Below are 12978 nucleotides of genomic sequence, written 5' to 3' on the forward strand. Positions count from 1 at the left end.
TTCAAGAAGAATCAGGCAACTGTGGGAGACAGAGGAGACCTGTTCTTCTCAGTTCCATAGCCTTCCAGCATGGCTTCACTAAGGGGAAATCCTGCCTGACCAATCTGGTGGCCTTCTATGATGGGGCTACGGAACTGATGGACAGGGGTAGAGCAGTTGACGTCATCTACCTGGACTTGCGCAAAGCGTTCGACACTGTCCCACACAACATCCTTGTCTCTAAATTGGAGAGACATCAATTTGATGGGTGGACCACTCGGTGGATAAAGAACTGGCTGGATGGCCGCACGCAAAGAGTTGTGGTCAATGGCTCGATGTCCGGCTGGAGACCGGTAACGAGTGGTGTCCCTCAAGGATCGGTGTTGGGACCAGTCTTGTTCAACATCTTTGTCGGTGACATGGACAGTGGGATTGAGTGCGCCCTCAGCAAGTTTGCCGATGACACCAAGCTGTGTGGTTCAGTTGATACACTGAAGGGAAGGGATGCCATCCAGAGGGACGTTGACATGCTTGTGAGGTGGGCTGATGCCAACCTTATGAAGTTTAACCATGCCAAGTGCAAGGTCCTACACCTGGGTCGGAGCAATCCCAGGCACAGCTACAGGTTGGGCAGAAAAGAGATTCAGAGCAGCCCTGCGGAGAAGGACTTGAGGGTGTTGGTCAATGAGAAAATGAACATGAGCCAGCTTCAGTGTGCGCTCGCAGCCCAGAAAGCCAACTGTATCCTGGGCTGCATCAAGAGGAGCGTGACCAGCAGGTCGAAGGAGGTGATCCTGCCCCTCTACTCTACTGTCGTAGAGTACACCTCACTTGGAGTATTGTGTACAGTTCTGGTGTCCTCAACATAAAAAGGACATGGAGCTGTTGGAACAAGTCCAGAGGAGGGCCACCAGGATGATCAGGAGGCTGGAGCACCTCCCATATGAAGATAGGCTGAGGAAGTTGGGGCTGTTCAGCCTGGAGAAGAGAAGGCTGCGTGGAGACCTCATAGCAGCCTTCCAGTATCTGAAGGGGACCTACAAGGATGCTGGGGATGGACTATTCATCAGGGACTGTAGTGACAGGACAAGGGGTAATGGGTTAAAACTTAAACAGGGGAAGTTTAGGTTGGATATGAGGAAGAAATTCTTTACTGTTAGGGTGGTGAGGCACTGGAATGGGCTGCCCAGGGAGGTTGTGAATGCTCCATCCTTGGCAGTGTTCAAGGCCAGGTTGGATGAGGCCTTGGGTGGCATGGTTTAGTGTGAAGTGTGCCTACCCATGGCAGGGGGGCTGGAAATAGATGATCTTAAGGTCCTTTCCAACCCTAACTATTCTATGATTCTCAGGGCGTGTACTATGTTTAATTGCTGAAGGCATGAAGCATTTTGAAAGGTTTGTCAATAAAATCCCTATTTAGTTAACCCCAATCTCCTCAGATCTCCTGTTACATGCAGCCTTCTGCTCCTAACATCTGGCCAGGCAAAGCCTCCAATTACACTGCTGCATTTGGTGGCTTAATAGACCTAGATAAAGGTCTATGGTATATTCATTTCCCTTAGTAACTGTTTATCTCTGGCTAGTCCAATGATATGCAGCCTCATGTAGCAGCAAGGCACACAGTCATGTGCCAGGCCACAGAGCACATGTGCACATTCACATTAATACCAAAGCTTCCCATGACCTTTCCTTTTCTGTGGCTGGATTTACATATGTCACAGCTACACTTTGTAATTGGTGTGGAAGGGGGAGGAAGAAAGGGAGAGAGCAGCCCAAGATTGCAGCCAAGCGCAAGCTTGCACCACTCTATCCCTTCCACTGTCTTCACTGTACTTGATGCTTTTCAGGCCACACCTGGAATACTGTGTTCAGCTTTGGTCCCCACTACAAAAAAAGATGTGGGCAGGCTGGAAGGGGTTCAGAGAAGGGCCACAAAGATGATCAAAGGGCTGTGAAGCTATGTGAGGAAAGGCTGAGAGAGCTGGATGTGTTCAGCCTAGAAAAAAGAAGGTTCAGGGGAGACCTTATCACCATGGTTGGTATTTAGAGGGTGGCTACAAAAAAGACTGATAACCTCTTTTTACAAGGAGTCACATGGAAAAGACAAGGGGAGTGGGCACGAATTATTCCTGGGGAGATTCCAACTAGACAAAAGCATAAAATTTTATACAATGAAAACAATCATCCATTGGAATAATCTCCCATGGTAGATTCCCCAACATTGGATACTTTTAAGTTTCACCTGGATAGAGTGATGGGACATCTAGTCTAAGTCATGGTTTGACAAGAAAGGTTGGACCAGATGATCCTTGAGGTCCCTTCCAACCTGGAATTGTATGATTCTCCTCAGCACGCAGTCTACTTCTTGCTGACATCTTCAGTGAGGAGGGCAGGAGTGGCAGAAAGCTGCAAAGCTGGCTATGGACCAGATGGCCAGGATCCCCCAGCTGCTACCAATGCCCTGGAGGACAAAGCCTGAAGGACAATGCCCTGAAGAACATGCACACTGCAAATCATCAAAACTCCTCTGAATATTGATGTTGAGGCTCAATCCAAAATAAGCATCTACTATCAAATAGTTCCACAGCAAGATTTCTCCTTAATGTTTCCCTAAGTGGATGATACTGAAGAAAAACTATAAAAATCAGCTCTCAGCACACAGTTGTCTCCTCTGCACTAAGATGAATCATGACTGCGTTCTTCTAGACCTTGCTATCTGCAACTGTAAAGTACCACAAACTTCTTACAGTTCAGCCTCTGGAATTTGTCAACTTGAACACTTGACAGCCATTTATTTTTTGCTGTGCCCAAATTTTTTGTCATACCACACTGAGGTTTCCTTCCTCAATCACTTTAAAAATATATGCAGATATTTGTCTTTCTTTTTCCTTAGTTTTATTTTTAGTTCCCCCTCTGCAGTCAAATCAGCACCTTTAAAAGCTTTTTAGAAATTGTTTGGGATGTAATATTTTTATGTTGAAAGCCTGACATGGAAGTTGCTGAAATTCTGTAGCAACATGGACTGGTTTTCCTGCTTTTTTTAAAAGGCCACAGAGTATCATTGCTTTCTTTTTCTCAGTCCATCTGCCAGACAATTTGCAGGCACTAGTAAAATCATCTTTTCTATTCTCTGTACTTCTTAGCTTTCCTCTGCTTTTGCATCAAGTCCTGTGACAATGGACAAGGGCAGATCAGCTACAGAAATTTCTCTTAAACATTTATTTTAACCTTCAAGTTTCATGTTTGTCACTTTATGTGCCAAAGACAGGAGAAAGCAAAATCCAGCAGTTTGTCAAAACTTGCTCTCTAGGGATCTGGGATCTGTTTCAGTTGTCACCATGTTGCCGTATTTACCTATTGATGTAACTTCTGATGTGCAGCAACAAATGGTAAATAATTCCTCTCTCAGACCAAACTTCTGCCTGTGTTGTTGTCAGTGCTTTTGATCAATAAACCATTGAGGCATCTTCCAGTGTGAATATTGTTCCAACTGTTGCTCAGGAACAACATGCTTTATGCACTATATCCTTATTTTCAATACTATGTGTGAGCTTTTTACTTCTTTCTTCAAGCAGTATCTTCTCTAGCTTGCTATGCAACTGCTTATCCACATCTCCAGTGCTTGAAAAGGCTCACTGGTTTCGATAGGTATAAACCAGCTTTCAACTGCAGGTCACTATCTGTATCACGGATAATATCAAGGATTTCAGTTCTTTCTGTGGCACTGGCACATAATAGAGCCATTTCTTCACATTAGGCCTGACACTTACTTCTTCTAATGTAATTCCCTGGGTTCACCGAGTCCTTCTGAACTCATAGCCCCTGTATTTTTTAGTTATTATGTTAGCTTTTACGAGGCTGCTCTGGAGTCCAAGAATGGTACTTACAGTAACTGACTGCTGCCAGGACATCTAGCACTTTACACACTTTATTTTCATATCTGTCTTCTGCAAATGAAATTCAAACCAGACATCTCCACCACTGCTACAAGGAAGTGTCGTCATCCATCTTACTTGGTGACTGGTGACTTTATCCTCTTTTTATCCAAGCTAATGTAGATTCTACATCTAGTACCCCAGGCATACTGCTGTGCTGCTAAATGATGTCCTTAAACCAACTCAGACCTCAGTGTTTTCCATGTTATTAGCATTAGTGATATGCTAATACCAGTAAAACCTAAACACTGCTATCTCCACACCCGTGTCTTCTATTTTTCTCATCACCTCTCCCCAGTTTCTGCTGTGAACTGACTCATTCAGTTGGGTTTTCCTGTGTGTTTTCTCAAGCTGACATACCATGGCTCTTAGTCCAATTTCCACTTTATTGAAAATTCAAATACAGCCAAGTATGTGCTATTGGCAATACATTTATAGATAGCTCCATTTCTGCAAAGTCTTAGAGTTTAAAGACACAGGGGATGCAAAACAATTTGTTGTTGTTCTGTTTAGATTCTGCCCACACTGGGATTTCCTTTTTTCCTTTTTCCACAAAGTTTCAAGCAGATTTCAGGGCTATCTATTATGTAGACAGATGACAGCACTTCATTCACACAGTCTGTGAATAAGGAATAAATGTCCATACTGTCAGATTTGCAAAATATTGCAAGCAATACTAACACTGACATAAGGAACAGACTTTTCTCCTATTGCCTTGGTAATTCAGTTTACTGAGTCCTTATGTCAATTCGATATCTTAGGGTTTTCCCTAAAATTTACAAATTTTAACCTATTAAGTTAGCAACCCCTACATATACTCCATTGCTGTTCTTTCCTGTATTTGGTCTTCTATCTCCAAACAACACACTTGTCACCTTTATTAAACCATTTTCCTTGACTTATTCTCCTACTGTATGCACTGAATGCTATGGATGCTTTAGCTTGCCTCTACAACACACTGTGAAAACTGAGGCTCACATTCTGCATGCCTTTTCCAGGGCTTCACCGTGCTTTTGCAGTGCTTGATTGCACCCCTGGCACATGCTTTTATTCTGATATGTATCCAGTTGAATAAAATTCTGAATTATAAATACACAAAAATAAGAATTCAAGTTTTGAGAGGACTGGAAATATTTGCAGATTCATAGGGAATTTGGCAGCAGTTTTAGGTGGAAAAAATAGTAAGAACATTAGCCAACATCTGACTAGGCAGTATGTTTCGTGCCACCTTTCAAGTCCAAATGCTGGATTATGTGATGTTACACACTGATGTTAGACACATTGTGAACGTCACAGTCAACTAGCAAAAAATCAGGGCTATTCCCTTCACTGAGTTTAATTCCCACATACAAAGAGTTCTCCTCCCACTGCACTGGTGCAGCACTCTTCACAGCTTTGCTATAATGTCACTTTGTGGCACCTTCACCTTTCATCTGAAGATATCAAAGCAAGCTACAGACACATGTTAATAAAAGACCCTTCTTAAAATACTTACGAGGTAAGAAATTATTACAATATGCAATTTGTTGATGAGAAAACTGAATTAGAAAATTATTAAACTGAGTTAGAAATTGATTAAAGGTCACAGATGTTGGACTTAACCCCTAAATGTGTGGCTTCCAGCCCCATGCATTACTCACAGATAACACATGCACACCTCTCAACAAAGGTCTCTAATTCAACTTCGGTTTTGCACATGATGCCAACACAAGTACAGGTAGACTAAATGAAGGTATTACTCCCACGCCCCAGTACAATTCATTATATTACTGTTACCCTTATTACAACAAAGTGGTGTCATTAAAGCTAATTCTACAGAGCCCCATAAGAGCGTGTGACCAGAATGAAAGCAGTAGCGCACAGCTCATGAGCCAGAGCAGCACTTTACCACAGCTTGCTTTCAGAAGTAAAAGCTGTTTTTTAAATAAAACAAAAAACTTTTACTTTGATAAATGCTGGCTGCTTCAAAAAGATACTGTGTTCTCAAATCTCCCCAGCTAAATGCCACCACAGCTGTAAGGGCCAACCACGTGTGCAGTCAGGCTGGGAATTATCCACACAAACAAAGAGCACAGCTTGAAACATGGACTTCTTCCTGATCAAAAGGGCCGGGGAGACAACTGGACACTTTGGATCAGGCAAAGGATAGGGGTTTTATTATTTTCAAAGAGCACCCCAGTGGATAAAGTAGCCAATATGGTCCTGGTGGCAGTGATAGGTTCTAACACTCTCCTCATCCCACACAAGTTGCTTAAAAGCTTGGCTTTGGGTCTGTTTAAGGTTTGCTGGTTTCCATTTATTTTTTTTTTTTGTTAAAGAACTTCTTTAGGGAAACCCTGAAATACAATCAATCCTTTCATTAGCTTTGTTTAATAGCATTCCTTGTGTAAGCTGCTTTGCCACATACCAAATCATAAACTGCAAATAATACCAAAGAAACCTTGTCACATGAAAAACATCTTCATTATACCCATAATAAGGAAATATGAGGTTTAATTCTATTAAAGTACAATTTTTATTTTTCTATGTATTTTTATATTAATGTTTGAAGAGAAAGAAAGAGAAATCCCTTTCCATCTTGTTTTTACCTAGTTTCATTCACCAGTTTTCAACTACATATGCTGAAAGATTTAACATAAAACAATTATTCATGAAAAAGTTTTCAATCATGAAATATTCACAACATTTCACTTTGTAGAGCTGTTCTTTTTAACAAAATCTAAAGGATTTCAGCCAAACAATAAGACAGAATATTCCTCTGAAATATCTGTTCCTCTTAATAGCCATATATCCCAGTGTAAACATAAAACAATCTAACATGGAGGTATGTGACCACTAAGCTAAGTATTCCCAATAAATGTATCCCATCAACATTACAAATTTTGCAGTGTATGTTAAATTTAAATAGAGGTACTGTGGCAATGACTGCAACGACTTTGGTCATGATTTCTTATGCAAATCCAGAAGGACATAGAGTTCTATCTTGTTCTCTAACTGTTGTCTATCTTATCATCATACAACCACACATATAAAATATCTTTACTAATATAATAACATGATGGGACAGATATCTGTTATTTAGAACCAAACAAGAATTAGAGACCTTCTTTAGTCCTTCTATCTCAAACCAGTTTGATTTTCAGAGTTGTGGTGTTCTGACTGTAATAAATTCGCATAAGAAAACTTTCTAAAACCAAAATACAGTAGCATCACTTGTACAACAGATGAAACAATAAAGGTAGTATAAAATCACATTGAAACTGTAAAAAGTATATCCTTCTTGGGTGGTATGTTTTGGGGTTTAAGTATCAGGCAGAAATTACAAAAACATTTTCTTTAACTGATTTTATACAATTCTCTGTAGGAATTGTTAGGCAGTTAGTATTTTGTAATTGTTTCACCTGAATATAAAGCTATAAAGCATCATTGTCACTGCAGGCTTACCTGCTTTGCCTGCAAATGTAAATGAGCATCTGGGTGTAAAATATCTCTCTAACCGTAAAATATCTCTCTAACCAGTTGCCAGTATTGGAAATCTAGAGAGCAGTAACAGCCTTTGGCTATACCAGATATTTTTTGGAATGCTACTTATGATATTATGACTAAAAGCTGATGGGGATCTAATTTCATTTAAGGGAACAGCAAGGCTCCTCTTTGACCTGGACAGCATTTGTAATGATTCCTCTGTTGCATTATCTGGCATTTCTTAACAGTGGTAGGATTCTGAATCTTGTTAAAATGCATGGCTTCTAACTACTAACTTCCAGTAAAGCATTAATTCAGATATTCATAAGGTCCATAATCACTCAAAAAGTATGTCCTGTGAAGCACATTCTATGAATATATTTGTGCGTTTATATTTTTTTAATTTTAAAAAGGTTTATTTATCCTCATTGTAAAGCTTATACCCCCAAGCCACTGGCTGGAAGGGGGTATATGTACAGTAGTGTATGAAAGAACGCTGAACTTTTATTTACCCGAGCTGAAGAAGAAGTAGTTACTGTGTCTGTGGTGCAAGGAAGAGTGTTTGAATGCCTATGAAATTTCTCACTGACATGTTGTTTGAAGGATGTTTCTGAAATCAATCCTCCACATCTGAAGCCTGAATCTCATTGTTTGATGGGATAGGCCTGAATAAAAAACACTGATGAAATTTATGCTCATATTTTAAGGCCCAGATCCATATTCTAAGGAATTTGAAGCCATGCCTTTATTTCTTTCAGAAACAATTTTTTCCTTTTCTTCCTCTTCCACCAAATATCATTGTATCCTATATATTCAGAGTCTGAGATGAGAAAGGAAGAGAGGTTTTTTTGGGGGGTTGGTTTGTTGGTATTTTTTGGTGTTTGTTTTGTTTTGTTTTAAACTTCACTATGCAATACTCGTAGATCAAATCATGGAAAAAAAAACATTCCAGAAGATGACTACAATCTGATGCAGATGGGAAAAGCAACACAGCCAGGCAGGGTGAGGAATGTTATCAGAAACGCCTATTTGTATCTCATGGTCCGGAGTACAAAAGTAGAAACCAGTTTCTTTTAAACACACAGAAATCAGAATTCTTTATGAGATACAATAATGCTGGAAGACTCCACCAAGCAACAAGTGCTCTTGAGCAAATCAAGGCCAAATTTTCCAAGCAGAGTGTCCAGCCCTGAATGCCTGAGAGGTTAAACACAAAACCCTTGGGAAGAGATAGAAGAATTAAGGACTTGCACAGGCAGGGGACTCGCCTAAAACATTGCACTTGGATAGAGTTTGGTGACAGAATGGACACAAGTGTAATGAAGATGCATATATAACATGAAGGCATCAATTAAGAAAAGGTATGATAGAAAAGGAATTTGGAGAAAATAAGAGGAATACAAAGTACTTTGTTCTGCCCAGTTGAATTTCATGGAATCACAAGGCATCCAATGTGACTTACTAACAGGCAGCTGAAGGCACTTGAATCTCAAAACATCTCTTCTGATTTGTTGTGAAATAATAGCTTGCAGCAAACAACATCGGTGCTTACATGTTTCTAATTAAATGTATGGATGACACTCTAGTTACACATATCCTACTTAGTACAAAGCTTCAATACACACTGACCTGTAGTATACAAGTACTGAAAAAGGATGCATGCACCAAGAAACGCTACAGGCAAGCATAACCTGCAACTGCCACATGCAGCAGAAGACATTGTTTTAAAACTGAGTGTGTCAGCCTGATGGTATGACGGGTTTATATATTCAAAATATTGAAATACTGCAATATTTCTTACCCTCACAGGTTTCCTTCAAAACTTTTGTAACAATATTGGCTAATAAGCCACAGAGCTTCTGCTGGCACATACTAGCATAAACTGATTGACTTCAAACCAGTGCCTGAAGACTGTTTTCCAGCTGTGTACAATAACCCACCCTACTTACTACTTGCTGAAGAGCAGGTAGAAAGCATCATCTTCTCATACAGCCAGTCTCTACTGCTTCTCTAATTATGTCCTCGTGGGCATTTTAATATGTAGGTACAATTATTACACAAAGCACTTTGGATAGCATCACACACCCAATATTCCCTATGACACTGGCAAATGCGTCTCTCTGCTACCCACCCACAGGGGAAAAATTAAGCATAGTGTACTGTCTCGGCTATAAATTAAGTCCAAAGTAGCAGTAGGTGGGACTGGAAGCCAGAAATACTTAGCATTTTGTTCCCATCCACACAGAAGACCATGTTGTCACTTCAGGGAAAAGAAAATGTCTATCTTAATGCATTAAGTAAAGGCTGAATCTAGTCCATTGCATCAGTGAAAACATTTAGGGATAAACAGTACTGATTTTAAATACTAAGCAATATGTTTGTGCAAAAGTCACAATTGCTAGCATTTCCCTTACCCAGTTTCCATGAGCATTCTTTTTTCCTCCAGATAAATATTGATAGTTCATGGCAAATTGTTTGGAACACAGCACTCCATTTTAGCTGCAGGATTTAGGCTGGAGTCTGTTTCAGTGGTGTGCATGCCTAGAACTAATAGCAGAGGTTGGCCCTGAGAATAAACACACAACTGAGCATTTAAAACCTGCTGGATTTTGTTTGACTCAGTGTATTAGATAAAATTGTGATTTCATACTAAACTTACCTTGTCTGCACACAAGCTAGAAGACAACTGAAAATTTTAATAGTGCAAGGCCTGGTGAGTGTGCGGAAGTTGAGAAGGCAGCTTTTATTGCAGGCTGCATAACCTGAAAACAGCTATCTCTCACCATTACAGCACAGAGCTGCTCCAGTCTGAACAGGAGGGAGCTTAGACGACATCTCATTAGGGTCCCAAGATCAGCTCAGAGTTTGGGGGAGGACTTGCTACTCTTCACTACTATTATTTCTCTCTAAATATTTTTATTTTTCAAAATAAAGAGATGTCATTCATTATTATAAGTGCCATTCCAAAGCTAAGGAAAACGACAGACCCCTTTTGAAACATGCTCTGCACATTTCTTCACTGGCCAGCTAACACTACCCCAGAAGCACAGACATGCTAGCTGAGGCCTAAGGGAGAAGAGCAGAGTCCTCAAGGATCTGCAGAGCAGTAGAAACCTGGGAGAGAGGGCCTGCTCTGCTGCCTCCTGCTAAGTAGCACAGCAGATGAAAGGCATCAGTAGACAGACAAACCTGCTCAGTCCATATTCACTGCTTTAAGCATGCCAGTGGGCTTTTTACTTTGGGGGGGGGAAGGGACAGAACAAGACACCAAAACACAAAACCAAAACCACCCTACAAGTATAGCATAAGATAAAGGAAATTACATAGTTGTGATATGTGTGAAATTCAAAGTAGACTAGTGATCTTACACTTGCCTGATACAAATGTTCAGCACAAATTAAAGCAACACATTACAGCATGGGGATACAGAAGTCAGACCAAGGAGATGGGACAGGGGAGTTTCTGTTTTCTAGATTGCCTTTGTAGCCTTTTTGGTGAAGCAAATCTCAACAGCAAGCCACAGTGCAGATGAGGCAGGAGCAGCTGGCTGGAGTGGGCTGTGGGCAGCTCAGGTAACTGGGACTACCACAGACATGGATGAGATCTTGCTATGCAATGTAATACGCAAATGGGGGTCTGGGGTCCCACTACCTGTGTGTACGGTAATGTTAAAGGAGAGGAGAAATATCTGCTCAAGAAGTCATCAGAAATGAGGACTTCAAATGACTGTTGGTACATTCTGGGATGCTTGCTTATTGTCTAGCGTTGTTACCTTTTCTCCCTTTAATCAAGCATTGCTTCATGAATCATTTGACTTGTTATTTATGAGTGGCATTGGGCAAAGTTTAATATTTTGTAGCTTTCATGTAAGGAGCCAAACTGGTGTTCATTAGTGACCCCTGGAACCTAAACCCAGCCTTTGCAGCTACCAATGTCAAATCCATTTGTTTCCAGCACTTTCCAGCATCAGTGCTAGCCAAATGAACACTCAAAGAGGAAACTCTAATATCAACAACCAGGAACAAACTTGTCTCTCAGAAGACAACCTCTACAAATGTCAAAGATGGCATGGGTTTCCCTGACTCTCCAAGCTTTCGTTGTTTCAGTATTTGTTAACCTAGCATGCTGAATACTTGACATTGGCATGTTTATCCTCTTATACAACTGTTCCAACATCTATGAGCATTTTACAGTCATGTATCCATAGTACAGCTATGAAATGTCCTTGTTAATCTCAGTCATCATACAAAAATATTAACTAAAAATAAATTCAGAATACAATCTCAATGAATTCAAATCCTACATATATCCACACCAGTTATTTTACAGCACTTGGCATTTACATTTCTCTTTCAGGTGACATTAGAGCAATTTATACATTCACTACAGTGAAAGTTTTTCCTAGTATCCTCAACAGCAAAACAAGCATTTCTGATTAGATGATCTCAGCTACCTACAGCTCTCATATGCTAAATATAAAGCAATACAGAGTGATCCCACAGAGGCTGAGTAGGATTTTAATTGCAAGTTTGGTATATTTGTCTGGATTCCTTTCTTGTGTAAATCCAGTGAATTCAGGGCCATGCTTCTATATGATGACAAGTTTCTATTTAGGATGCAGTAAAATTCCTCTTGCACTTTTGCTCTGGAGAATCTTAAAAATCACAAAAGGTTGTGATACTGTGATGAATAAACATCTTTAAAATGTACATCATTATCAGTATTGCCTCTTAACAACTACATTTTAATGACAGAGGATATATTCAGGAAATTCAGTAAATTTTCATTCTTACCACAAGACTGCTGTCCAGAGAAAGTCTTTTCCCAAATTCCCTTTTCTGTAGCTGTCTCTTTCTCTCCATAGCTGAGGTTATTTGTTTTCCTTTTGATCAGCTAGAAGTGTCAGACTGTTTCCAGCATCACTAAAAAAAAAATAAAATTAAAAAACCCCACCGAAATTAAATGCACATTTCAGTATCCTACTAACAGTTTCTGTCTTTCATCATTAACTTTGTAATAACCCAGCAGCTTATGACTTTGTGTCTATAGTAGGCTATGTTCCAGGAACAAATTTTCTGTGCCAGAAAAGCTAAACTCTCCAGACACAAATATTACCAATATGTTTGGGTCACTTCTCAAAGAAAAAAAATAATCTGCTACTACTGTCCTTATCAAGACACCCCATGTTTCCTAGTCTCTTTTGAATTGGGCTGGGATCTGGATTTGCAGAACCAACAAACTACCTGGGGCTGGGGAGTGGGAGGCGGGGAGGGAAACAGTTCGCTTCACATTAATTGCACTCCTCAGTAAGCCCTGCTTGTTGGCACATCTGTGCTGCTACTATGATGTACATATTTTGGACCTAATCCTGAAGAGTTCTAAAAGCTTTCAACTCCCATTATCCTTAATGAGACACAAATGCCCTTAGCATGTTTAAGTTTTTAAGGTCAAAGATTCCGCTGTGTTAATCAGACAGCCCAACTGCCTGTACAGAATGGCTGGGGAACTTCACTCTGTGAAGCTATCACAGAGGGAGTGAGTCTTTCCAGTTTTGTAGGATTTTGTAGGCTGGTGGTTTCTACTAAAACCAAGCTACAGT

General features: G+C 40.2%; 1 protein-coding gene across 1 annotated transcript in view; it reads right to left on the bottom strand.

Annotated features, from left to right (window-relative positions):
- Positions 1–12554, bottom strand: part of NCKAP5 (NCK associated protein 5) — a gene marked incomplete at its 3' end in the record, with an annotated part of 395713 nt that extends 383159 nt beyond the window's left edge. Inside the window, exon 1 of the mRNA XM_080620860.1 lies at positions 12173–12554. Coding sequence (XP_080476986.1) covers positions 12173–12241 — 69 coding nt within the window. The 5' untranslated portion in view covers positions 12242–12554. The remainder of the gene's footprint in view (positions 1–12172) is intronic.
- Between the last annotated feature and the right edge of the window lie 424 nt (positions 12555–12978).

The sequence above is a fragment of the Psittacula echo genome (genome assembly GCF_963264785.1).
Source record: "Psittacula echo genome assembly, chromosome: 6".
Taxonomy (NCBI): domain Eukaryota; kingdom Metazoa; phylum Chordata; class Aves; order Psittaciformes; family Psittacidae; genus Psittacula; species Psittacula echo.